The 27,705-nt window shown below is 50.5% G+C and overlaps 1 protein-coding gene across 3 annotated transcripts in view; it reads left to right on the forward strand.

Annotated features, from left to right (window-relative positions):
- Positions 1-27,705, forward strand: part of S1P (membrane-bound transcription factor site-1 protease) — a 181,533-nt gene that overhangs the window by 148,826 nt on the left and 5,002 nt on the right. For 2 of the 3 annotated variants that reach the window (XM_045749653.2, XM_069302196.1), the window contains exons 14-15: positions 15,072-15,172; positions 15,602-15,750. In XM_045749653.2, the coding sequence (XP_045605609.1) occupies positions 15,072-15,172; positions 15,602-15,750 (250 nt within the window). Of the gene's footprint in view, positions 1-15,071; positions 15,173-15,601; positions 15,751-21,631; positions 21,734-27,705 lie in introns of all 3 variants that reach the window. The other variant, XR_006773386.2, reaches the window with a different exon arrangement.

The following is a 27,705-nucleotide window of genomic DNA, read 5'->3' on the forward strand; positions in this document are numbered from 1 at the left end:
GGGCTGACGTCTACTCTGGCTACCATTTCCTGTCAGCATTTTGCCACTAGGGGTTGTACCTGCTGTGTGTTGGGGCATTAGCCAGGAGTACCCGGTACTTTGGGCTGCATGTGCTTGGGGCTATCTTCCCTAGGTGCCTTGTAAGTACATCCCTTGGGTCTCAGGGTTATCTTCCCTGTGGTTTTCGGGTTCTCAGTCTCGTAGGGGTTGCTGTCGCTTGACATCGGCCTCGCCCTTGGGTTAGCAGTGATCTTGGTGCTTTCGTTTGGTCGTGGGTAGGGAGTGTTTATTGCTGGTCGGTGCACATGGTGCTGCGCAGCTCGCCTACTAGCAGTTGCCGTGCCTCTTTCTCTGGCCTCCTGTTGTTGTGGTGCACTCTTGGGGTTTCTTTTTATTCTTTTTAGATTCTATCCTGCCAGGTGGAGGTCTGCCTGGCTTCCCATTAGGTACGCCTGGCTTCCCATTAGGTATGCCTAGGTTCCGTTTGGTAGTCTTCCACTCGGCCCCCGAGATTGCTCCCTTTCTCCTGGGTCAGTTTTCCCTGTATTTAAATGGGGTTCAGCTTGCTGTGCAGCACCACTGCCTGGGCTTCACGTAGGGACACCTCCCCATGCAGGCCTTTGAAACCCCTGTCAGGACTCGGGTGACCTTGGATATGTTAAGAGTCCCATCTCGCCTTGTGCGAGTTTGAGGGATGTTTGTTGTCCTTGTCTCAGAGTGACAATGATCTGTTTAGCTTCTGTCATGCTGCTTGTTGGGTCGACGACACCTTCGACTCGGAATTGTGCGAGACTCGTTCCCCACTCATTATCCAACTAGTAATGGATAATTACTTTCTTCTTCGGGAGATGTTAGGGGAGTCAAGTGGCTGTCACGTTGCATACTAGGTTCAGGTTATTACAATGAGCTAGGTTGGTTGCCCGCTTAAATGCGCTAGGGCTGCGGGATCTACTCTGGCGGCTCCAGGGGCTGCCCTATTCGATGCAAGGATGGAGGCCTTTGAGCCTGATCCTCCCGCCTAGGCTTCTGGGGCTAGATTCACGAAAGGACTTACGCAAGCACTTACAAACGTTTACATCTTTCCTCAATCTTTGATGGCTTTGGTTACATTTATTAAACAGTTTACAAGCATGAAAACGTCCCATTTAACTGTTGTTATTGTTATAAACAGCCTCCTGGTGCTTCGGAGGTCATTAACTGTTTAATAATTGTAAACAAAGCCGCCAAAGATTGAGAAAAGATGTACAGGTTCGTAAGTGCTTTCGTGAATCTGGCCCCTGGGTCTTACCAGCAGACCCCCTTCTTTGATGCCTTGTCCCTGGACTCTGCCTTTTCTTTAAGGAGGAGGGCGTGGAGGTCAGCTCTGCTCCAGAGCCTGGTTATGAGGCTTCTGGGGCTGGGGAGGAACGACTTGATCCCAGTTCGATCCTGCCTATGCCTTGGTGCCTTCAGGGCGGAGTTTGCTGTTGCGAGGTTCGGAGTTTTTGTATCCCCCTTCCATGTATGAGTTTGATGTGGGTTCGATGCCTCCCCGTGTTCCTTTCCGGGTTCGTTTGGGTTCCACGGCTTCGTCTTTCCAGAGGGTTTCCACCTCTCAGATTTTCCCTGCTAAGGTTTGGGAGGTCCTTAGCGCGTACATCCTGCGAGACCCAGACTTTGCCTGGGAGGGAGACTGGGAGGCCTGCTCTGTTTGCCCATGCTTGTTCCCATGATTTGTGGGTGTTTTGGGTTGTGTCTCTGGCCTGTGGTGGCATTGGGTGTCTCCTCCTCCTCTTGGAGCATTGGGGCTGGCGGGGCAGGCTTCTTTCCCTTCGCTTTGTCAGGTCATCCTAGAGTGGGTACGCTTGGGGGTGGTTGAGACGACTTCTTCCCTCAGGTGGGATGAAACCCGCTTGTCTTCTTGCCAGGGGTTTGGTTCTTAACCAGCTCACTGGGTTTGGGTTCCTAGTGAATTGGAGGAAGTCCCGTCTGGTTCTATCCCAGGTTCGGACCTGGCTGGCCCTTGTGTGGGACTCTCGGACCACTTCCATGTCTCTCATTCCTGTGGCGTTGCTGCGAGTGTGATCTGTGGTCCTGCCCTCAGTTGTTCGTCCCAGGTCACTCGGCGGATGCTCAAGCAGTTGCGTGGGTGTCTGAATTTTTCCGTGCTGGTTTACCCGCCTGGTTAGGTCTGGCTTCGGTGCCTGTTCTGGCTTCTTCGGGGACGTCCCTTCCACCTGTCTCGCGACTGCTGGGTTTGACCCTCGTGGGCCTTGGGTCAGTTCCTGCATTGCTGGCTTCCTCTTCGGGTTTTTTGGAGTTCAGTGCCTTGACCCCTCCCCTTGCCCTAATGTGTTCACGGACACCTCGTCTCTTGGCTGGGGCTTTGTGGCCCATGCTTACCAGGTGGGCCAGGGGCGGTGGGCTCCTTCCTTCTGTCTGGCTCACAGCACAGTGCGGGAGTTTGCGGCGGTTTGGCTTTCGCTGCGGAGGGATCGGGTTGGTAGGGGGTTTTACGATCCAGCGCCATTCAGACTGCGCTCCGGTGGTTCATTGTCTGAACCACGGGAGTTCTCTTCTGTCCTTGGCTCTTTGGGGCTGGTCACTTCGGGTGACGCGTCTGCTGGATTCTAGGGGGGTTTATCTCTCCATGCGGTTCACATCCAGGGAGTGTTCAACATCCTTGCAGATAGCAACCTCTTCAGTTGGCTTTGTTGGACATACGGGCCCATGGAGGTGGACCTCTTTGCATCAGCGTTGTCATGACGTCTCCTAATATATATGTGGCACCCTTCCATGACTGTGGCGCCGTCGCGGTGGTCGCTTTTCAGCAGAACTGGTCGAGGTGGAGTTACTTGTACAACTTCCTCCTGGTCCAGCTGTTGCTTTGTGTTCTGGCTCGGTTGGAGTCTTACCATGGGAGAATCAGCCTTGTGGCCCCATGGTGGCCAGTCCAGTCTTGGTTTCAGGCGCTGCTTGCTTTGGGTCCAAACCCGGGGCATTTTCTGTGGCTCTGCCTCTTCCAGCAGATCGGGCCAGTCCAGTACATGACTGGTTTAGTCTTCTCCTCAGCTCTTCGCATCTGGTCCTTTTGACACTGGTATATCACCACTTGTATGGTGATCAGGTGGCTTCATTGATGGTGTCCCACCTGACGTCTTCGTCTTGGTGACAGCATGAAGACTCTTGGCGTTCTTTTCACCATTTCCTATCTCTTCGTAGGTTATCTTCTATTTATGTTTGGGTTGTCTTGTCCATTCTTATGCTGATATCGTCATCTTATGCCGAATACTGTCGTCTCGTATCGTGCGGAGCTGGTGGAGCCACTCCAGCTTGCATTCTGGGTGAATGTTACTTCTGCCCCATTCCATAAGCTTTCTTGTGCTTTGTTTCACCTCTGGCCTGCTAATGCGCCGCCTGAACCAGCCTGATCCTTAGACCGGGTTCTATCTCCTCCTCGGTTCGTGGTGGCCTCTTTGGTTAAAGATTGCTTTCAGAAAGCTCCGTTTTTATTGGCATTGGCCTCTGGGTGTCAGATCGGTGAGCTTCATGGTCTCCTCCAGCACAGAGGTTTCTGCTCTTTTGGTCCTGGTGTACTTTTTGTTCGGTTGCAGCCATCTTTTTCTTTTCTGGCGAAGACTGAGGTGGTGGGCTTCCAGAGAAGCCCTTGGGTTATTGATGCTTGGTTGGTCAGGCTTGGGGTGCATCATGTGTTGTGTCCGGTTGCGGCTCTACGCTGTTACCTGTGTGTCTCGGCCTCTGTGGCTTTGGACGTGCTTTGGGTTGACCTGCTTTTCCTCATTCCCTGTTCCAGGGAACACCCAGGGCTCGGGTCTCTCAAGTCGTCCACAGGGTTATTAAGTCTAGCCAGCCTGCGGTCTACCTTTGTGCCCATGATGTTCATAAGTATGCTGCTCTAGACATTGTGTTTGGGTACACGTCTTGGGCTAACATTCATGCATGGCAATTTTGGAGATTCTGGCCGCCCATTATTTGGTGAATGTTCCTAGTCCCAGTCGTTCCTGTGTTGCCTTGGGTTGCAGTTGTCTCATCTTCGAGTTGAGGCACGCTGTGCATCCGCCTCCCGGGTGAATCCCTATTTTCCTTATCTTTGGGTATGTAGTTCCAGGGAGACGAAGAGGCTCCCCGCAGAAAACCAGCATTGAATGTAATGAAATGCCATTTTCTGGGTGAGCCCCGGAGGCTCCCCTGGCACCCTCCTTCTTTCTGATCGGCGCTTTCATTTTTGATGCTCAGCCTCCGAACTGAGGTGAGAGTAGCTGGCGCAAGGATCCGAGGAGAGGAGGGCTGCACGGACAAGTGGCATGGCGGTGGTGAATGATGTCTGCCTGTTTGGTTGTTTTCTTTGTTTTCTTTGGAGAAGTTCTGTTTCTCTGTTCGGTCTTGGGTCTTTTGCAATTTCCTACCATGTGGGGATTGTTTTGAGATGCCTACCTTTCTGGGTGCCTAACCTTGGTCGATGGCAGATAGAATACCCCCAAATACAAGGGAGTTTTCCTAGGGGAGCCATTGCTCCCTGCACCTCTCTGAGTGAGGGGTCCATGTTCTGGCTAATGGTCCCCTGTATGCAGAGTTCCATTGACTGAAGCCCCAGACTTATATAGTGTATATCAGTCTGATAGCTCCAGGGAGCCTCCGGGTCTCGCCCAGAAAATGGCATTTCATTACATTCAAGACTGGTTTTCTGGGGGGAGTCCCTTCAGTTCCCCGGAGCTTATCCAGGCTGATATGGATATACACTCGACACCCTATCACCCAGACACCTCGGGCCCAACTGTGATTGGATATGTGGTCGTGTCTGGATAAGTAGTCGAATTCACCCCGTAGCACGAAAAATAATATCTTTATGTATAAAAGTATGTAACAGTTCATTGTTGTTTCACTAGATACTTCAAACAAAATGCCACAGAATACTGGTAATACAGCATCAGTGAATATGGGTACTCACAAAGTGTCCACATGTTTGTCTACGTATTATAATAATTAATAATTATGATCTTGGAATGATGTGTACGTGAGTATGGTGGTGTTAACTGGGGGTTGAGGCACATGTGTTGAGGGGAGGGTTGGAGTTTTGTTTGAGTAGCTTGGGTTATGTTTAGTTAGCTTTGGTTAGGTTAGGTTTGGCTAGCTTTGGTTAGATCAGGTCAGGATGGCTTTGGTTAGCTTTGGTTAGGCTATGTTTAGTTAGCTTTGGTTAGGTTAGCTTTGATTTTGTTAAGTTTGGTTAAGTTTGGTTAGGTTTGGTTAGCTTTGGTTTGATTTGGTTGGGTCTGGTTAGGTTTGCTTTTGTTTGGTTTGCTTTGCATTGGTTAGGTTAGGTTAGCTTTGATTTGGTTAAGTCAGGTTTACTTGGGTTAGCTTTGGTTTGTTTAAGTTTAGTTAACATTGGTTTGGTTTGATTTGGTTTGGTAATGTTTGGTTTGGCTGGGTTTAGTTAGGTTTGGTTTGGTTTGGTTATGTTAGGTTATGTTTGGTTGGGTTTGGTTAGGTTAAGATACTCCAGTACAAAATTGTTTCGTTGACATTATAAATTTGGTCAGGAGAGAGTGAATCACAATCTCAAATTTGGACACACATTCTTCTGCAGGTCTATCGCACCACACCACACCACCACCACCACCACACAGGGGACATTCCAGTTTCATCATCCTTTATAAGCTGAATGCTCTGATAATAGATCATCAAAATATATTTTCTCTTGACTTCACTGCTAGTTGAAGCCCTAAACAACATATTTCCTGCATTTCCAGACACACTAGTTGCAGGATGCAAAAAAATATGCACTGATATAAAACAGTGAGAGAGAGAGAGAGGGGGAGGGTTTCTTCCGCCACAGGTAAACAAAAACAAACAGCGGCGGCACCGGCTACATCGGTTGCCGGCCGCGAAACTACATAGGTGGTCACTGGTCGGATCTTAAACGAATAGATGGAATAAACAAATGATTGAGGTCCAGCAGTTAGGTCGGGAGTGTATTAGACTTTGGTATCAGTCAGTGTGATTGGAGTTCTTAGGCCTACTGGGGACCACGAGCCAGAACCTGAACCCCCCTCAAAGAGGCACGAGGAGCAATGGCCTATAGTAATGCACATGTGATTTGGAGCATTCTATGTCTGCCATTGACCAGATCAGGCACCCAGAAAGGTAAGCATCCCAAAACAAACCCCTATTCTGGTGGAAACTACTAATAAAAGTCAAAGGAGTGGACAGAACTCGCCAAAGAAAAACAAGCAAACGAGCATGACATCATCACGTTGCCAAGCCTCCATCTGCACAGTTACCCCCCTCCCCGGGAGGGGGAAGGGGGAGCCTCAGACACCTTGTGCTGGCTACCCACACCCCTATTCTTTGCTGATGTGTATGAGGCTTGGTCGTGTGACTCCAGCTCCTGTTTCTTGTTCCCATTGCTGTGCCTTATATTCTAGTGCTGTCTTCAGGGTGGTGCGTAAGCTGGGAGTTATCTTCACAGGTACTCGGGCTGCATGCGCTTAGGGTTCTCTTCCCTAAGTGCCCTGTAAGTACCGCCCTTGAGGCTTGGGGCCATCTGCCACAAGTCACCTTTTGATGTACCTCTGTTAGTCTTTTGCTGCTCGGTAATTGACCGCCCTGAGTGTGCTGGGGGGTTTTCCTCCTTCCTTGTTTACCTTAGGGTAAGGGGTAGTTTGCACTGGTAGGGGCATGGGATACTGCACAGCTAGTTATCACCTATTATAGTGACTGTCTCTGTTCTGTTTGGGTACATTGTCCTCTTGGGTTTTTTTTTATTTTGTTTTTGTTTCCTGCCTAGTGGGGAGGTCTGCCTTTGGTTTATTGCCCCTTATCTGTCCTTTAGGTTTCTGCGTCTCTTAGGTCTTTGGGTGCTGGCCTACCTCGGCGACTGGCTGGTCTGGGCTTCCAGCGAGTTCGTGTTTCTGCTCGCCAGGGATCTGGTTCTTTCCCAGCTCGCCGGGTTCGGGTCTAGGTCCAAACATGATTCCTGGCAGTCCTTCTGTTTCTTTTTGTCTCTTCGTAGGTATACTTCGCTTTCTGTTAAAGTGATCTTGTCCTTTCTCTCGTGGCTGTTTCAGGACCATCATCTTATGCTGAATACTGTCGCCTCGTATTGTGCGGAGCTGGCAGAGCCGCTGCAGCTTGCTTCCAGCATCGATGTTACTTCTGAGCCGTTCGCAAGCTGTCTCATGCATTGTTTCACCTCCGGCCTGCTTTTGCGCCGGCTGAGCCATCCTGGTCGTTGGACAGGGTGCTCTCTTATCTCTTCACCTCGGTTTGTAGTGGCCCCTTGGATTCTCTCTCCAAGGCTCTTTTTCCTGTTGGCATTGGCCTCTGAGGGGGTTGGGTTGGGGAGCTTCATACTCTCCTTCGGTGCAGGGGTTTCTGCTCTTTTGGCTCTGGTGATAAGTTTGTTCGTTTGCAGCCGTCTTTCTTTTCTGGCGAGGAATGAGATGGCTGCTTTCCGGAGGGGGGTCCTTGGGTTGTTAATGCTTGGTTGGTCAGGCCGGGGGTGCATCATGTGTTGTGTCTTCTTGTGACTCCCCGCCGTTATTTGCGCACCACGACTTATGTGTCCGGGGACATGCTTTGGGTTGATCCGGTCTCCCTTCTTCCCTGTTCCAGGGTTCCGGTCTACCAGGTCGTCCACAGGGTCATTCAGTCTAGCCAGCCTGCGGTCTATCCCCGTGCCTACGACGTTCGTAAGTTATCTGCTCTTGCTACCATCTTCAGTAACATGTCTTGGGCTGACATTCGGGCATGGGGACTTTGGTGGTCAAACAGGGTCCTGGCTGCGCACTTCCTGGTCAATGTTTCGAGGCCTAGTCAGGCCTGTCGCTCTAGGTCGGTGGTTGCAGTCAGTTGTCTCGACTTCGCGTTGAGGGGCGAGTGCCGACTGCTTCGTGGGTAAGTCCCTCTTGTTTTCGTCTTTTGGTAAGTAGCTCCGGGGAACAGAAGGGACTCCCCCCAGAAAACCACCGTTGAATGTTATGAAACACCTTTTTATGGGCGAATCCCAGAGGGGGCTCCCCAGCATCCCTCCCTCTGGTCGGCAGTTTTTGTGTGTGTTTTTGACATCTAGCCTCTGACCTGGGGTGTGGGTAGCCAGCATGAGGGATCTGGGGCTCCCAATTTCCCCTCCCGGGGAGAGGGGAGCTATGCAGACGGTGGCACAGCAATGTGGTGATATCATGCTCGTTTGCTTGTTTTTCTTTGGGGGAGTTCTGTCCACTTGTTTGACTCTTAGTAGTAGTTTCAACCAGAATAGGGGTTTGTTTTGGGATGCTTACCTTTCTGGGTTCCTGACCCAGTCGATGGCAGACACAGCATACTCCAAATCACATGTGCATTTCTTTAGGCCATTGCTCCTCTTGCTTCTTTGAGGGGGGCCAGGTTCTGGCTCGTGGGCCCTGGTAGGCCTAAAAACTCCATTCACACTGACTGATGCCAAAGTCTAATATATCCATATCAGCCTGGATAAGCTCCGGGGAGCCTTCGGGACTCACCCAGAAAACGGCGTTTCATTACTTTCAACGCTGGTTTTTCTGTGGGGAGCCCCTACGGCTCCCTGGAGCTTATCGGGCTAATGTATGTTATGTTAGACCGGGACATTAGCTAAGGAGTTCAGACCTACCAGGGACCAGCGCCAGAACCTGGCCCCTTCAGAGAGGTTTCAGGGAGCAATGGCCCTGGAAAACCCCATATGGTTGGGGGTTTACCTTATCTGCCATCGACCGGGGTTAGGCACCCAGAAAGGTAGGCGTAACAAAACAAACCCCACATGGTAAGAAACTACAACAAAAACCGAACAGAGAGGTAGAAAACTCCCTACAATCCCAAGGAAACAAGCAAACATCACACTTTACTGCCGCGCCGATCGTCCGCGCAGCCCTCCCCACCCCGGGAGGGGGAGGGGGAAGCCCCGGACCTACCGCGCCGGCTGCCAAGCTCCAGTTCGTTCGCTAATGTCAACCGGGATTGACGCTTCTCTGGCCTCAGTTTCCTAGGCGGTGTTTGCCTTGTGTGGCGTTCACTGCCGTGTGTTGTGGTGTGCGGTGGCCAGGAGTACTTCATCAGTGCCGGGGCTGCATGTGCTTAGAGGCTGACTTCCCTAAGCGCCCTGTGAGTACTGCCCTTGCGTAACAGGGTTATCTTCCCTGGGGCGTTCGGGAACCATTCCCGTAGAGGTTCTTGCTGCTCGGCATTTGCCTCGCCCTTGGGGCCAGCTGGGGCTTGGGGCCCTTGTTTGGCCCTGGGTAGGGATTGGTATTGTGCTGGTTAGGGCGTCAAGGTGTTGCGCAGCCTGCCACCTAAGCGGCGGCCGGTTTCTGTTGCCTCTGGAGACGGTGTACTTTTGCGGGGTTTTTCTTTTGTTTTTCATTTTCTTGCCTGGTGGGGGTCTGCCTAAGGTGGTTATAGTTCCACTGGTAGTGTTTGGCGGCCCTCTGCTAGGCCCCCGTGCTTGTACACGTTTCAGGGGTTTTCAGTGCTATAATCTACCCTCTTGTTATGTTTGGGTTTCTTAACCGGTTAGCAACACCTTGCCCGGGCTTCCCGTAGTTGTTACCCTACGGGCCCTGGAAACCCCTGTCTGGGCTCGGGGGACCATTGAATGTGTCTTCCGGGTTCCAACCCGTCTTGAACGGGATCGTTGGTTGCTGTTCCCTTGTCTCCGGGTGACAGTCGCCATTTTTACCTCCGTCATGCTGCCTGTTAGGTCACTGACCCCTTGACCCGGAGTCTTGCGAGTGATTCTCTGCTTGTTCTCCAGTACTCTCCTGATGTTATTACTGTTCAGAGTACAGGCGGCATCTGTGTTGCAAGCTAGGTTAGGTTGCTGCAACATGCTAGGTTGGTTTCCCACTCGAATGCCCCGTGGCCGCCCCGTTTGGTTAGGTGCTGCTCGCCCCTTTCTCTCCATGTTCCCGGCTCCGGACCGTCTGCGGGTTTCGGGGTCGGGGCGGGGTTCAGTTGCGGCAGAGACTCGGGCGGTTTTCGGGGGATGCCCCGTTCGGGTTGGGGACGGAGGTTTGAGCCTGTGCCTCCTGCCAAGGCTTCTGGGTCTTACCAGCGGCTCTTTCTTGTTGCCTTTCCCATGGGCTCTTGCTTTTCTTTAAGGGCGGAGGGCTTGGAGGACGGCTCTGCCCCGGGGCCTCTGTTGTTGGTTCCCGGGGCTGTGGGGGTTGCCTGCTAGCAGTTCTGGGGCGGTTTTGCCCCTTCAGGGGTTTTTCTGCTGTTGGGCGTCGTTTTTCGTCCTTCCAGTCTGCTAGCTACCCACATTTGCTGGCGTGTTTTTGTGTATTAAGCGTCAGTCACAGCCCCTGCTGGCGGCCATTTTCGTCTGCCGGTTTCCCGGCGTGGCCACCAGGGCGGCGTTGCGGTTTGTTTACATGCGTCTGGGTGTGCAAGCGAGCGTCTCTGGTGAGTTTTCAAAAAATTTGCAGGGTTTTTGTTCTCCTGTTGTCGTTTCTTTGTTTTTCTGGTGTTTTCTTGCCGTTGCCTGTTCCTCTGGGAATGTTTGGGTGTTGATTTTGGGTCTGAGCCTCTGGGTTTAGGCTCAGTGCCCCTGGCTGGTATGCTTGCTCCCACACCTTGCCCCTCGGTTTTCGGTCTGTTGGGACCGTTTTCCCAGGGCGTTCTGCTGGGGTCTGTGCTTTGCCTTTTAGTGGTGTTCTCCGCCGGCAAATGTGGTGGTTTGGGCTCCCCCTGGTTCGATTCTGGGTTCCTTTGGGTTCCTTGGTTTCGTTCTGGAGGTTTCTTCCTCTTGGGCCCCCCTTTTGTGGGTTCAGGGGACTTTGTTTCCTCGTGTGACCCGGTTCTGCCTTTTGGGGTTCCGGGGTCTTCCTGGCTTGCAGACTGAGCTTTTTGGGTCTTGGCACATGTTGTGGTTGTGCTGGGACTTTGTGGTTTTGCTGTCGAGGTGGGCCTTTTGATGCAGTTTTGTGCCTTCTTTGCCTGGCCGGCGTAGTGCTCTTTGCCACTAGTCGGCGGCTTGTGCTTTTACAATATATGTCCTCACCTAGTTGTGCTTGTGGGGGTTGAGCTCTGGCTCCTTGGTCCTGCCTCTCAACCGTCCGTCAACAGGTAATTAATTTTATAATTACCTAAGTGTAGTTACAGGATGAGAGCTACGCTCGTGGTGTCCCGTCTTCCCAGCACTCTTTGTCATATATAGGTGTATCGGTTCCTGTGCCTCTTGGGCTCTGTCATGTCTACATGTGACATTGTATGGGGGTCAGCCTCGTTACTTGTGTGAGGAGTCGCCACATTACTTCTTAGTGCTTTCCCGTTCCCATTCTGACACTCAAAAAAAAAAAAAAAACTTTAATTCTATCTGTGGCTCTTTTGGGTACTCAGTTTCCACCTGTGTCCCCTAGTGCGTGTGCCCCTTGTATTACATAGCCTGTCCTTCTCAACCCTGTCGATTCCCTTGGGTATCTTGTATGTGGTGATCAGGTCTCCCCTCACTTCCTCTTCCAGCGAAGTGTGGTTTCATTCCCGTAGTCTCTCCTCATGACTTCGGTAGTGTACTTTTTCTTTCTGAAGGGGTTCTGTTCCCTTCTCTGTTGACTGGACGCTGGGGGAGCAGCTTGCTCTGTTGCCTCTCGCTTGGTCCCGCTGTTGATGGGCGCTTTGGGTTGTCTTCCGGCCTCTGCTGGCGTCGGAGGACGGCTTCTCCCCCTTGGGGGGGGTTCAGAGCTGGCGGGGTGGGCTTCTTCCCTGCGCTTCGTCATTTCCTCTTCGTGGGTGCGTGGGGCGTGGTCGATCCGCCCCATCCTTCTGGGCTTCCCGTCTGCTCTTTGCAGTCATGAGCTTTTCCCGTCTGCTCTTTGCAGTCATGAGCTTTTCCAGTCTGCAGTTCTTCTGGACTACTTCCGTCTGCGCCCTGGATCCTCTGCCCTGCTCGGAGGACTGTTGTCTCCTGTTCGGATTCTGTTAGGGCCGGGTGCATGGATGGTGGACCTGGACCTCCAGGTCACTTCTTGGCACGTTCCTCTCCAGTTTTTCTGGGGCTAGCACGGTTGGTAATTACCTATGTGTACTTACCTAAGTGTAGTTACAGGATGAGAGCTACTCTCGTGGTGTCCCGTCTTCCCAGCACTCTTTGTCATATAATGCTTTGATTATAATTGTCATATTGTCATATAATGATTGTCATATGTCATAATATGTCTTAATATGATTGTCATACAATGCTTTGGTGGTGGGGCTTCAGGTTTGCTGTTTTTATTGCATTCCCTATTTTGTGAAGGGCACTTTGTCTACTCTTTGCATCTTTACCGGATCTTAGTGCCCTGTCTGCGTCTGAGATTCGTTGTCTGGCCTACCTCGACGACTGGCTGGAGTGGGCTCCCAGTCAGTCCGCTTGTCTGCTCGCCAGGGGATGGTTCTTTCCAGATCGCTGGGTTTGGTTTCCTGGTGATCTGGAGGTTTTACCTTCTGTTTCCGTCCCGGGTTCGGACCTGGGCCTTGTTTCAGGCTCTTGGGCCCCTCATTGTCTTCCCTCCAGAAGTGTTACTGTGGCTGTGGTCCCGCCTTTGGTTGTTCAGGAGGGGGTCCCGGGTTGCTCAGCGGTTGCTTGGGCGGTTGTGCGGGAGTTTGCACTTCGGCGTGCTTGTCTGCCCGCGGAGTCGGGTTTGGCTCCGGCGTCGGTTGGTTCCTACGGAGACTTCACTTCCGCCTCTTGCATTCCTTGGGTTCCTCTGGGGATCTGGTGTTGGTGCTGCGTCACCAGCTTCCTCTTTGGGGTTTTCGGGGTTCCGTGCCTTGGCAGCTCCCCGAGCCTTCGCTCGATGTGTTCACGGACGGGTCGTCTCTCGGCTGGGGCTTTGTGACCAGTGCTCACCAGGTCGGCCGAGGTTGATGGAGTCTGTCTGTCCGTCGGGCTCACAGCCCGGTTCAGGTGTTCATGGCTGTCTGGTTTGCGCTTCGGAGGGTTTGGGTCACTAGGTACTCTACCATTCAGCTCTGTTTGGACTGTTCTCTGGTGGTTCTTGCCGGAACCACAGGGGGTTTGGTTAACCGTGTGGTTCGTGTCCGGGGTGTGTCCTGCGTCCTGGTGGACAGCTGTCTCGGTTCATTCCTCTTCGTGGGTTGGCCAGTCGTCGCCGATTCGTTTTGTTGGCTCTGTTGGGCTTATGGACTCCTGGCCATGGACGTCTTTGGGTCGGCGTGGTCTAGGCGTCGCCCGTTTTGTGGCGCCCTTCCCACCTGCGAGGACTTCACGGTGGAGGCTTTCGGCAGGCCTGGTCGAGGTGGGGGGTACCTGTACCTCTTCTCCCGGTCCAGCTGTTGCTTCGGGTTCTGGCTCGGTTGCAGCCCATTTCCACGAGAACAGTCCTTATGGTTCCACGGTGGCCGGCCCGGCCTTCTTTTCAGACGCTGCTTGCTAGGTGTCCATACCCGGGGCGTTTTTCCTGAGGCTTCGCCTCTTTCAGCAGGCCGACTCGGTCCTGTCCGTGACTGGTTCGGCCTTCTCTTTGGCTCTTCGCGTCTGGTATTTTGACGCGGGTATCGCCATCTCTATGGTGTTCAGGTGGCTTTGTTGACAGTGTCCCACCTGCAAGCTTCGTCTTGGAGACTGTATGACGTTTATTACGTTTTCTCGCGTTTTGTTTCCCCTCCGGCCTGCTCATGAGTCGCCTGAGCCATCCTGGTTCAGGGTGCCTTCTTCTCTTCCCCTCAGTTTGTGGTAGCCCCTTCGGTTTCAGTTTCCTCCTCTTTGGTACTGGTGGTAGCTTTATTGGTGTGCAGCCTTTCTCTGTCCTGGCGATGGTCGAGACGGCTGCTTTCCGGAGGGGTTCTTGGGGTATTGGTACTTGTTTGGTTTGGCCGGGGGGTGCGTCCTGTGTTGTCCAGTTGTGCTTTTTGCTGTTGCCGGCGTACCGTGCCTGGGGATGCGCTGTGGTTGATCCGGTTCCTTCGTTCCCTGTTTTCAGGGCTCGGGTCTCCCGGGTCGTCCGCAGTGTTTTCCTTCTTCCTGCGGTCTGTCTTTGCGCCCGTGCTGTTCAGACGTTTGCAGCAATTGCTGCTGTGTTGGTGACGTCTCGGGCTCATTTCGGGCGCAGGGAATTGTGGGTCGCACAGGTTTTTGGCCGCCCATCCATATGTGCGTCTGTTCTTGGGCGTTCTTGTTGCCTTGGGTCGCAGGTTTGCGACCGGTTGTCTTGGCTTTGCGTTGCAGAGTTTGTGGCGGCCGCCTCCCGGGTTAGCCCTTTCTTTTCCTTCTCTTTGGGTATGAAGCTCCAGGGAGCCGTAGGGGCTCCCCACAGAAAACCAGCGTTGAATGTAATGAAACGCCATTTTCTGGGTGAGCCCCGGAGGCTCCCTGGAAACCCTCCCTCCCACCGGTCGGCGGTTTTTTCGCGTTGGTTGAAGTTTAGCTTCCGAACTGGAGCTTGGCAGCCGGCGCGGTAGGTCCGGGGCTCCCCCCTCCCCCTCCCGGGGTGGGGAGGGCTGCGCGGACGATCGGCGCGGCAGTAAAGTGTGATGTTTGCTTGTTTGCTTGTTTCCTTGGGATTGTAGGGAGTTTTCTACCTCTCTGTTCGGTTTTTGTTGTAGTTTCTTACCATGTGGGGTTTGTTTTGTTACGCCTACTTTTCTGGGTGCCTAACCCCGGTCGATGGCAGATAAGGAAAACCCCCAACCATATGGGGTTTTCCAGGGCCATTGCTCCCTGAAACCTCTCTGAAGGGGCCAGGTTCTGGCGCTGGTCCCTGGTAGGTCTGAACTCCTTAGCTAATGTCCCGGTCTAACATAACATACATTAGCCCGATAAGCTCCAGGAAGCCTCCGGGGCTCACCCAGAAAATGGCGTTTCATTACATTCAACGCTGGTTTTTTAGTGCAGGTTGGCCAGTATTTCAAGCAGTGTATTGTGCTAATGTATTGCTGATAGTTACTGTTTTACCAGGTTGTGTTTGGCACACTGGGTGCAGGGAGGTGTAATTGTCCTCTACTTCTGCCAACTGTACATCACCCTCATCATCCAGTCCTTATTGTAGATGGTCAAACCAAATGTTTGTCATGATTGTCCAACATGTTTACCCAATACCTAATGCTAAACCCCGACTCTACAGGTTGTTGAGCACACGCTGGGGATGGAACAAATGCGACCACTGCCCGAATGTCCTACATTACTGCCCGTCACACCACAGCCTCTTAATGTATCCAACAAAAAGTAAGGAATTGTGGTGTCACACTGTTTGAATTTTATATTTTAATCAAATTTCTCATGATGATGATAGATCTCGTGCCATCTGAACTATGATGATAGTTCAATATGTTAAATACTGTGTAAATACAGCAAGTTAATATGTAATAATAAACTTGGAGATATGAGTCAAGCATTTTAAACATAGAAGTGCAAACAGATTGAGTAAGCTATTATATTGAACAACTCTAGTCATAAAAGAGTAGTACATTTACAGTATGTTATGAGTGCATTGTTTACTGGAGAAGCTAATGAAAATGTTAGATTATTTGGAAATTACCCAGAAATATATGAACAAGTAGCTTTGCATATAAGCTGCATATTTAATAAAAATATGGCTCATAAGAAAATAATTTACAATTTAGAACATTAAAGCATCATGTTTTGTGTCTTCAGTCTTAACATCCATGTGGGTCTGAAGTTGCTGTCTCAACCAGAGATTGTAGCAGCAGTGAAGGTAGCACCAGTTGATGTTCAGCCATTGCCCCTGGACACTCAAGGTGGTAGCCAAGGGGATGCTGCTGCTGCTGGCTCTTCCAATGCAGGTACACCATATTTCTAAGTATATAGCAAGGAGGTTTCTAAGAGACATGTATTTGAATGTATGTCTCAAGCCACAAAATACTGTGTTTTTAGTAGATTTCTCATTTCTGTTGGGAGCCCCCATCAGCTCCCTGAGGCTATTTGAACTGATATGTGCTATATTAGTTTGGGATCATCAGTCACAGGAGTTCTTATGCCAACTGGGGACCACAAGCCAGAACCTGGCCCCCCTCAGAGAGGCACAGGGAGCACTGGCCTATGAGTATTTTACATTTAAAGTATGTCATAATTGCCATCGACCGAGGAAGGCACCCAGAAAGATAGACGAAACAAAACGGACTACAATCTGGTAAAAATTGGGACCTACAGGCATACCTCAGAATACGAGTTTAATCCGTTCCTGGAGACGCCTCGCCTTCCGAAAACTCGCATTCCGAAGTTAATTTCCCCATAAGAAATAAAGGGAAATGAATTAATCCGTTCCTGACTACCCCAAAAACCCCACATCAAACTAAATTTTTATACCTAATTTACCTAATTCATCTAAATAAACCTACAAAACTGTGTTCCAGTTATTACTTACCTTGCTGTCGAGTGCTGTAGGCGTATGGAAGATGGTGAGGAGGGGGGAGGAGGAGAGGAGTTACTGTTTGGAAGGGGAGTCCCCTTCCATAATCACATCACATAACCCCCTGCCTTGTAACACTATGGATACCACTTCTCTTTCTAAATTTTTCAAACCAGCCCCTGCTTGCCTTAAACTCTTTCTTATCTGCATCACTCGTTGCAGGGGTATTCTTTAGAAGGTCTTCGTGCAACACCCTGGCTTTCTCACAAATAATGGCCTCCGAAACACTATCACCCCTCAACTCCTTGTCGTGTATCCAAATTAATAACAACTTTTCCACTTCTTCAAGTATTTGTGGTCTTTGTGCCGTTAATGTTCTTACTCCTTTTGCCACTTTAGCACCCATAATCTTATTTTTCTTCTTAAGTATAGTGCATATTGTTGATGTGGCTTTGTTGTACTGCCTACAAAGTTCAACAACACGTGTACCGTTCTCATGCTTCCGAATGATCTCTTGTTTCTCCTCTATTGTCATCCTCACATGAGCTTTCTGGCCTTTATCCTTACCACTGGCTTTCTTGGGACCCATGGTGAGATATATAACAACAAATTGTATAGACAAATCACCAAAAATCCAACAAAACACTGTAAATCCGTGAGAAGAATTGATGTGGGGGTAGTCACTGAGCGCGAGACAATGGTAAACTGAGGGGCGGCGGGGCGGAGGGGCGACGATCGCCGAACCACCACGCGCTAGGTCGGCCTGTACGCGTATCAACAAACTCGCGTCCCGAAGTAACCCTCGCCTTCTGAGACAAATTTTTGGAGTAAATACTGCTCGCCTTCCGAAAACCTCGCATACAGGGACAATCGCATTCCGAGGTACCACTGTACATCCAAACAAACAAGACTTCATTAAACTAGCACTCGCACTCATTAGCTCTACCCCACCCCCATTCCTAGTGCTTACCTGGGGTCACCTGAGCCAGCTTCCCTCCCATAAGGTTGAAGGGAGAGCCGGCAGCCCACCACCTCAGTTCTTGAAATATGTGCTGGAGGTCACATCAGTGGTCAGACCTTTGGCCTTAATTTCTTGTTCTGGATTTTGCCCTATGTGGCTGTTCCAGCATTGTGTATAGTGTGGTGCCCAAGTATCTTAGTGTACAGGAGCAGCATGTGCCTAGGGTTATCTTCCCTAAGTGCTCTGTAAGTACTGTACTACTCTGTCATTTCAGGGTTATCTTTCCTGGGGCGTTTGGGAATCACTCCCGTTTGAGGAGCTCGTCACTTGGCATTGTCTTTGCCCTTGGAGTGCATCGGGGGGTTTTGGGTTTCCGTATTACCCCATGGGGGGGGGGTTATTGGCTGGGTGGGGCGCACTGCGCCCGGCACAGCTTGCACGCGCAGCAGCTGCCGTTTCTCTCTGGCTGCCAGTTTGTTGTGTGTCTTCAGGGGTTTTGTTTTTCCTTTTCTAGCACGTTTTGGCTTTTTGTTCCTGGAGATCTGCCTAGCTTATTAGGCAAGCCTAAATTGTGTTGTGGTCCTCCTCTGCTGCCCCCAAGATTTCACGGCTACTACTGGTAGTCAGTTTGTCTGCTGACAGACAGGGTTCTACCAGCTTAGCTAGCCCAGTGCCTGGGCTTCCCATAGGGCTTACTCATCCTGTGGGCCCCTAGGAAACCCCAGTGGGCTCAGTAACCATGAATGCATCTTCAGAGTCCTCTCTTGCCTTGTGCGAAGTTGAACGTTGTTTGTCGCCCCTGCCTCAGGGAGACGATTTTCCGTACTGCCTCTGTCCTGCTGCCTGTTGGGTCGGTAACACCTACAACCCGAAGTCTTGCGGAGTCTTGTTTCCCGCTTGTACTTCAAATTCCTCATTCCTTGTCTGTTGATCTCAGTAATCAAACAGCGGCTGCGTTGCATGCTCAATTCTAATTATTACAACGGGCCAGGTTGGTTGCCGGGTTGAAGGCCCTGGAACTGCCCAGCTTGGGTTTCGGGACCAGGATTTGGGGGGCTTTGGTCGCTTCGACCTTTGTCCATGCCTCACTTTGTTCTCAGGTAGGCATGGTTTGCCCTGCTCCTTCCTCCCTGCTTCCGTCTCCCAAATGTCTGAGTGTTTGAGAGGCTTGAATTTGGCGCCTCGCGTTTTCATGCCTTACTCGGGTTGGGGTTGCCTGCCTGCGTGCGTCTGTTAAGTGTTCGGGTTCTGGCCTACCTCGACGACTGGCTGGTTTGGGCTCCCATCCAGTCCGCATGTCTGCTCGCCAGGGATTTGGTTCTTTCCCAGCTCGCCGGACTCTGGTTCCTACTGAAATGGCGGATGTTCCATTTTGCTCCCTCTCAGATTCGGTCTAGGCTGGGTCTTGTGTGGGATGCTCGGACCACTTCCTTGTCTTTTCCTCCAGTGGCTATGCTTCGCCTGCGTTCCTGCCGTCGTCTGATCCTGAGGGGCTGCCGGGTCACATGGCTGTCACCCGAGGGTTTGTGCAGGAGCTTGAATTTTGCTATGATGGTCTACACGCTGGGTCGGGTGTGGCTTTGTTGGCTGTTCTGATTCCTTCAGGGACGTCACTTCTGCTTCTTTCGCGACCGCTGGGTTCGGCCTCAGGGTGCCTTACATTGGCTGCTGCATCGCCAGCTTCTTCTTAGGGTTTTTCGGGATTCAGTGCCTTGGTGCCTATTCGAACCCTTGCTCGATCGGATGCGTCGTCTCTTGGCTGGGGCTTTGTGACCAGTGCTCACCAGACCAGCAAGGGGCAGTGGGGTCTGTTCTTCTGTCGGGTCCACAGCATGGTGCGGGAGTTCGCTGCGGTGTGGATGTCACTTCGGATGGTTCGGGTCGCTCGTGGATCGATGATCCGGCTCCGTTCAGACAACTCTCCCATGGTTCATTGGCTGAACCACAGGGGTTCGATGTGGTCCTTGGCTCTTCGGGCTGGTCACTTCGGATGACTTGTCTGCCGAGTTCTCAGGGTTTGGCTCTCCTGGCCGTTCACATTTGGGGGGTGCTCGACGTCCTGGTGGACAGCCTGTCCCGGTTCATTCCCCTGTCCACGGAATGGATGGTTGATGACAACTCGTTCAGGGTTTGATTTGAGCTCTTGTTTGCTGGACATACAGGCTCCCAGAGGTGGATCTCTCTGCATCGGTGTAGTCGAGGAGTTTCACCGATACATGTGGTGCTCTTCCTCGACTGAGAGGCCATCGGGGTCGATGCCTTCAGGCAGGACTGGTTGAGGTGGGGTTATTTGTACCACTTCCTCCCGGTTCCGCTGTTGCTCAAGGTCCTGGCTTACTTGGAGACTTACCAAGGGAGAGTAGTCCTCTTGGCCCCTTGTTGGCCAGCTCAATCTTGGTTTCAAGTGCTGCTTGCTCGGTGTCCGAATCCGGGGTCTTCCCATGGCTCCGCCTCTTTCAGCAGATCGCGCCAGTCCGTTACATAGCTGGCTCAATCTTCTCAAGACTTTGCGTCTGGTCTTTTTGACAGGGGTCTATCACCTGTATGGTGAGCAGGTGGCATCGTTGATGGTGTCTCACCTGCTGGCTTCATCTCGGCAGCAGTATGAAGTTACCTGGTGGTCCTTTCATAATTTCTTTTCCCTCCATAGGTTTGCTTCTGTTTCGGATCAGGTTGTCTTGTCCTTCCTTTCTTGGTCGTTTCAGGACTATCGTCATATGCCGAATACTGTCGCCTCGTATCATGCGGCGCTGGCGGGGCCGCTTCAGCTTGCGTTCGGGGTGGATGTTACTTCTGCTCCATTCCGCAAGCTGTCTCATGCATTGTTTCACCGTCGGCCTGCTCATGCGCCACCTGAGCTTTCCTGGTCGTTAGACTGTGTGTTCTCTTTTCTGTCTTCTCAGTTTGTTGTGGCCCCTTCGGTTCAAGATTGTTTTGCGAAGGCATTTTACCTGTTGGCATTGGCCTCTGGGTGTCGGGTTGGGGGAGCTTCATGCTCTTTTTCGGCGCAGGGGATTTCTTGTCTTTTGGTCCTGTTAGGTTTGTTCATTGGCAGCCATCTCCATTTCTGGCAAAGAATGAGACTGCTGCTTTCCAGAGGGGGCCTTGGATTGTTGATGCTTGGTTGGTTCTGCCAGGGGTGCATCATGTGTTATATTCAGTTGCGACTCTTCGCCTCTACCTGTGCACCATGGCCTCGGTGGCCAGGGACACGCTTTGGGCTGACCCGGTTTCTCTTCTTCCCTGTTGCAGAGTTTGGGTTTCCCAGGTCGTCCACTGGATTATTCAGTCCAACCAGTCTGCGGTCTATCCTTATGCCCATGACGTCCGTAAGTTTTCTGAGTTGGCTGCTGTCTTCGGTAATATGTCTTGGACTGACATTTGGGCAAGGGTTTTTGGAGGTCTAACAGGGTCAGTCAGTGTTCCTGGCCCTAATCGGGCATGTGTCTCATTGGGTCGGCGGTTGCAGCCAGTTGTCTCGCCTTCGAGTTGAGGAGCGAGTGGCGACCACCTCCCGGGTAAGTCCCTCTTGTTTTTATCTTTGGTTAAGTAGCTCCAGGGAGCTGAAGGGGCTCCCCCTAAAAAACCAGCATTGAATGTAATGAAAAAAAAGTTTGGATGAGACCCGGAGGCTCCCCGGCAACCCTCCCTCTCATCCGTCGCCGGTTTTCGTGTTTTTTTGACATCCAGCCTCAGAACTGAAAGTGTGGATAGCTGGCGCAGGGGTCTGGGGCTTCCCCTTTCCCCTTCTGGGTCGGGGGGAGCTGCGCAGACAGCGGCGCGGTGACAGTTGTGATGTCATGCTCGTTTGCTTGTTTTTCGTTTGGGGGAGTTATGCCAATAGTTCGGCTTTCAATAACAATATTTTAACCAGATAGGGTTTGTTTTGGGGTGCCTACCTCTCTGGGTGCCTGACCTGGTTGATGGCAAAACTTAGAATGTTTCCAGCCATACTGTAGTTTCTATAGGCCATTGCTCCTCGTGCCTCTTTGAGGGGGGGGCCAGGTTCTGGCTCATGGTCCCTGGTAGGCCTAGAACTCCATTTGGTTGACTGATGCCAGAAATCTAATATATGCATATCAGCCTGGATAGCTCCGGGAAACCTCCAGGTCTCACCCAGAAAATGGTGTTTCATTACATTCAACGCTGGTTTTTTGGGTATGTTTTGCTTCTACATGGATATATTAAGTGGTACATTTTGAACTGCCTTTTGAACTGCTCAGAAATTTATTCTAATCATAGTTTTGTTCATTATATTATTATTATTTAAAATAACTCAAAGTTTCAGCTTAAGTAGCTGATATTTGCCTATATTTTGAATAATTACGTTATGTTCTTGTGATGTGCATTACAGAAAGTGAAGATGGCACGATTCACACAAGTTTGTAACAAGTTCATGGGAGAATGTTTTTTAATGTGTAAGAACTTGCCAAGCATATGATGTCTTTAAAAACAGGTGAGTTAAAAACTCAGACCAGACGTATTATTGCAAAATAAATCATTGGAGAAGTCGATGAGAGATTATGCTAGTTGAGCTTGTGGAAAAATGTCAAACAGAATTGAGTGCCAGCAGGGCACTTCAGCCTTCTGTGTCTTTGCATAGGTAGTAGACAACAGAAGACTATTAATATCAGAAATGTTAAGTAACATCATCCATAAATACATAAAAAATTTGATGATTGTGAAGCCTCATCTGGTTAAACCATAAATAATATTTCTTCACTTTTCCTTATTGTCTTGGAAGGCATCTTAAAGGAAGAGGGCTTCGAAAAATTACCCCTCTGTTAAAGTGTCTGTGCTGCCAGTGCATGAGCACCAGTTATCAATAACAAGAAAAGATATTTGACATTCAGTACTGTACCTTCCTCCTAAGAGAGATCATGTTCTTTCAGAAATCTAATATACAACATGTCATAATCTAGAAGAGAATGGGGAAATGAAACAGTTGAAAAACTTTATTTCAAGAAAGAACACTGTGAGGAACTTAGCAAGTTCTTTAATTAATTTGATTGGAAAACTTGTTAGGCTAGGAGTAATGGAAGAACCTGTTAGGCAAAGAAGTAAATGAGATGAATGCCAAATTTTTAGATATATGGTGAAGGCACAACAAATATTTATTCCAAACAGAGATGCAGAACTAGAAAACAGTATTGGTTCAACAGAAATTGCAAGAAGGCCAGAGAATAAAAGGCAAAAAATTGAATCAATGTTTAAAGAGGCCTAGTGTTCAAACATTCCTGCAGTACAATCAACAAAAACAACTACACAGCAGTGAAAAGAGAAGCAAAAAGAAACTTTTGAGAATGGCGTAGTGAACAAATGTAAAACAAAATTAGGCCTATTCTATAAATATTCTAAAAGAAAATTGCATGTAAAGATAAAATCTAAGAGGTTGAAAATGGTAACAGATTCACAGGAAATGAAAAGGAAATGTGTGAAACACTAAATAAATAGCATATTTATGTTCTGGAATCTTAGCAGATATACGGAAAAAGGGCAAAGTTCCTTTCCAATTAACAAATTGGTAGCAGGAAAGACCCCTCTACATTATAAACCTATATCGCTGACAGTCAAAATACCTGAAAAATCATTAAAACCAAATGGGTACAATACCTGTAAAGAAATTATGGCATAATAACAAAGAGTATAGTATTGAACAGGAAGATCCTGTGTAATAAATCTACATAGTTTTTATGAGAGCCATACAGATCTTTCAGTAAAGAGATGGTTGAGTTGATTACATTTATCTGGACCTGAAAAAAAAAGACTTGACAGAGTTTAAGAGGTCAAGAGTCGAACGACAAGAGGTTGTTCTGGAAGCTGAAATATGCTGGAGGGGTGGTAGGAAGACTTCTGACATTGATGAACAATTTTCTAACACAAAAATTAGGTCAGTAATCATAGGTAATGTATCACAATGGAGAAATGTTACTTGTGGAGTATTTGTATTTGTACAAATTGTATGTGTCGTTTTGTCAATGTGTCTGAAGGAAACTACCATACTCAAAATCTTTTCTCATTCATAAAATATATTTAAAAAAATTTAATGCACACTGTACTGTATATGTTATATTCATAAATTTCCTTGTTAAAGACTGGACTGGACTTCAGTGGTTGCAAGGTAAAGGAGTACATAATATTTTGTTATGTAAATATATTAATTTAATGAGACAACCTCATTAAATCTCTTTTTGGAGTAGGACAGTGGGATGGAACCAGCATCTTTGGTCACCTCAGATGGAGATCTTGCTAATGAACCATCGCACTTCAAAGGAATTTCTTGTAGATATGCCATGTTATGCCAATTTCATTGTGTGTTTTAAAACCAGCTTTGAATGTTATGAAACGCCATTTTCTGGGTGAGCCCCGGAGGCTCTCTGGAGCTATCGGGCTAATATGTGATACATTAGACCAGGGTATTAGTCAATGGAGTTCAGCCTACCAGGAACCATGTTCCAGAACCTGGGCCCCCCTTCCCCTCAGAGAGGCACTGGGAGCAATGGCCTCCGGGAGCTTACCCAGAAAATGGCGTTTCATTACATTCGGCGCTGGTTTTCTGTGGTGGGGAGACCCCTCTGGCTCCCTGGAACTACATAACCAAAGATAAGGAAAAGAGGGACTTACCTGGGAGGCGGCCACCACACTCTCCTCAACACAAAGGTAAAACAACTGGGTACAACCTGTGACCCAAAGTCACACACGAACACCTAAGACTAGGAATGTTGATCAAATAACCAGTGGCCAGGACCCTGTTCGATCTCCAAAATCCCTGTGCCCAAATATCAGCCCAAGACATGTTGCCGAAGACAGTATCAAAAGCCGCAAACTTCTGAACGTCATGAGCACGAAGATAGACTGCAGGCTGGCTAGACTTAATAACCCTGCAGATTACCTGGGAAAACCGAGGGAAACCGGATCAACCCAAAGTGCATCCCCCGGCCAAGAAGCCGAGGCGTGCAGGTAACTGCGATGAGCCGCAACCGGACACAACACATGATGCACCCCCTACCTGACCAACCAAGAATCAATGACCCAAGGTTCCCTCCGGAAAGCAGCTGTCTCGTTCTTCGCCTGAAAAGGAGGAGGCTACAAACGAACTAACCAATTACCGGGACTGAAAGAGCAGAAACCCCTGCGCCGGAGGAGAGCATGAAGCTGACCAACCCAACCCCCAGAGGCCAATGCCAACTGAAAGAGAGCCTTACAAAATCAATCTTGAACTGAAGGGGCCACCACGAACCGAGGAGAAGATAGATGAGCACCCCTATCCAAGGACCAGGACGGCTCAGGTGACGCATGAGGTTCTTGAGGTTATCTTGAGTTGATTTCGGGGCTTTAGTGTCCCCGCGGCCCGGTCCTTGACCAGGCCTCCACCCCCAGGAAGCAGCCCGTGACAGCTGACTAACACCCAGGTACCTATTTACTGCTAGGTAACAGGGGCATTCAGGGTGAAAGAAACTTTGCCCATTTGTTTCTGCCTCGTGCGGGAATTGAACCCGCGCCACAGAATTACGAGTCCTGCGCGCTATCCACCAGGCTACGAGGCCCCCGAGCAGGCCGGAGGTGAAACAAAGCACAAGAAAGCTTACAGAACAAAACAGATGTGATATCCACCCCGAATGCAAGCTGGAGCAGCTCTGCCAGTGCTACACGATATGAGGTGACAATATTCCGCATCAAACAACGGTCCTGACAAAGCCAAGAAAAATAGGACAACACAACCCGATCAGAAATAGAAGACAACCTATGAAGAAATAGAAAATGGTGGAAAGAATACCAGGAAACTTCATACTGTCACCGTGACAAAGCTCTCAATTGGCACACCATCAACAAAGCCACCTAACCACCATACAAATGGTGATAAACCCATTTAAAAAAGACCAGAAACGAAGAGCGGAGTGGAAGACCGAACCAGCCATGTACCGGACCGGTGCGATCTGCTGGAAGAGGCTGAGCCACTGATAATGCCCTGGGTTCGGGCACAGAGCAAGCAGTACCTGAAACCAAGGCTGGGCTGGCCACTAAGGCACCACGAGGACTACTCTTCCATGGTAAGACTCCAACTGTGCTAGAACCCGAAGCAACAGCTGGACTGGGGAAAAGGGGTATAGGTAACCCCACCTCGACCAGTCCTGCCAAAAGGCATCCACCGCGAAGGCTCCGCAGTTGGGGAAGGGCGCCATATACATCAGGAGACACAGAGACCATGCCGATGCATGGTCTCGGCGTGGTCCCCTGTCCATGTCCATTCCGTGGACAGGGGAGTGAACCAAAACAGGCATTCTGCCAGGATGTCGAGCACTCCCCGGATATGAACCACACAGAGAGCCAAGCCCCGAAAAACCAGTAGACCAACCACTCGAAGCGACTAGCCCCAGAGGCAAGAGGCAAGGACCGAAGGGAACCCTCGCAGTTCAGGCAATGAACCACCGGAGAACAATTCGAATGGAGCTGGATGGCCGAACCCTGAATGACCCGAACCCTTCAAAGCAACAGCCAAACACAGCACGTTGCGAATTCCCGCACTGTGCTTTGAACCTGACAGAAGGATGGACCCCACTGTCAAGAGACAACGTGTCCGTGAACACATCGAGCGAGGGCTCGGATCGCGCTAAGGCACTAAACCCTGAAAACCCTCGAAGAGGAAGCATGTGACACAGCAACTGATGCAAGGCCCCTAGAGGCCGAACCCAGTGATCGCGAGAGAGGCAGAAGGAGCGTCCCCTTAGGAACCAGAACAGATGCTGAAGCCAAACCTGACCCAGCGGGTAAACCAGCACAGCTAAGTTCAGACTCCCGCACAACTGTTCAAGCAACCATCGAGTGACCTGGGACCCTCCCCCTCCCACTCCCCCTCAAAAACAGCTGAAGGTGGGACCGCAGCCGCAGCAATGCCTCCGGAGGGAGAGACATGGAGGAGATCTGAGAGTCTCAAACAAGACCCAGCCAGGTCCGAACCTGGGACGGAACTAGATGGGATGTCTACCAGTTCACCAGGAACCTGAACCCGGCGAGCTGGGTTCAGAGTTGTGTGGAAAGAACCACACCCCTGGTGAGCAGACAAGCAGGTCGGCTGGGAGCCCACACCAGCCAGTCGTTGAGGTAGGCCAGAACCCGAACCCCTAGCAGATTCAGAACCCAGGTAAGACGCGTGAATACGCGAGGTGCCATATTCAACCCAAAACAAAGGCAACGAAAGTGGTAAGCCTAACACCCCACCATGAAACCTAATTAGTTACTGACCCCCGGATAAATAGAAATATGCCAATATGCGTCCCTGAGGTCCAAAGACACCATCCAGGAGTGAGTGGTCATCTGAAAGGAGGGGCAAGGAATCCAGGGGTTCAGACAGGACAAGTCCAGAATGAACTGCAGATCCATACAGTCCTGTTTCAGCACTGGAAACAGGCGGGAAACCCACCTGAGGGGCGGGATCGTTTTGACCACGCCCAAGCACACCCACTCTGAGATGACCTGATGGAGCGCAGGGAAAGACGCCTGCCCCGCCAGCCTAGAACCCCCTAAAGGAGTAGGAGCTGCCCAATGCCACCTCAGGCCGGAGGATATGATCCGAAATGCCCACGAATCATGGGACCAGGTGTGAGTAAACAGTGTGAACCTCCCCCATATTGCCCCGTCAGCGTGGCGACCCTGCGAAAGGACTGAAGCCCCTTACGAGAAGCCAGCCGACGAGCAGAGTGATTATCGCACCGACCAGACGACGCTGGCTCTAAAGGAAATGCTGGCTCAGAAGCTGTCACCAATGGACCTACGGAACCCCGAGCCCTGGCATGACCCTTCTGAACAGGCTGAAAACGGCCACCCCGGAGAACCAACAAGTTCGACAAAGGACGACAACTAGATGAAGCCGCCTGCAGAAATTACGTGACAGCAGTTTCTGCTAAAAGCAACGGACAATACGGAGACAAAAACCTAAGAGCCAGGGCCCAAGCAGATTCCAAAGAGAGAGCAAGCACAGCCTGCTGGCACACGAGACGAGAAGCAAAGAAGAGACACCGACTCCTTCAGAATTGGCGCAAACAGCCTCAACAGTGCGGCTGAAGCCAGCTCCCCAGACGTCGGCCCGGCACACATCCTCCTCGAGCCAGTCCGAGGACAGCTTGAGAAGGGAAAAGAAGCGCAAGACCGAAGCCAGATGCCCACAGATCTGTGGGCATCTGGCTTCTGATGCCCACAGATCTGTGGGCGCCTTTATCTGGCGCAAGATCGAAGCCAGATGCAGAATCCAGGTCTCGCAGGAGGTATGGAGCAAGCGCCTTCCGAATCTCCTTAGGTGAGATAAGAGAGAGAGAGAACCTCTGGAAGGAAGGAACTGAGGAACCCAAGGGAACCTGGAACCGTACCCAGGGAGGAGCCGACCCCCAAATCATACTTGTACAAGAAAGGGGGGGTAAGAAAACCCCTTTC

This window comes from Procambarus clarkii, chromosome 47, assembly GCF_040958095.1.
Source record: "Procambarus clarkii isolate CNS0578487 chromosome 47, FALCON_Pclarkii_2.0, whole genome shotgun sequence".
Taxonomy (NCBI): domain Eukaryota; kingdom Metazoa; phylum Arthropoda; class Malacostraca; order Decapoda; family Cambaridae; genus Procambarus; species Procambarus clarkii.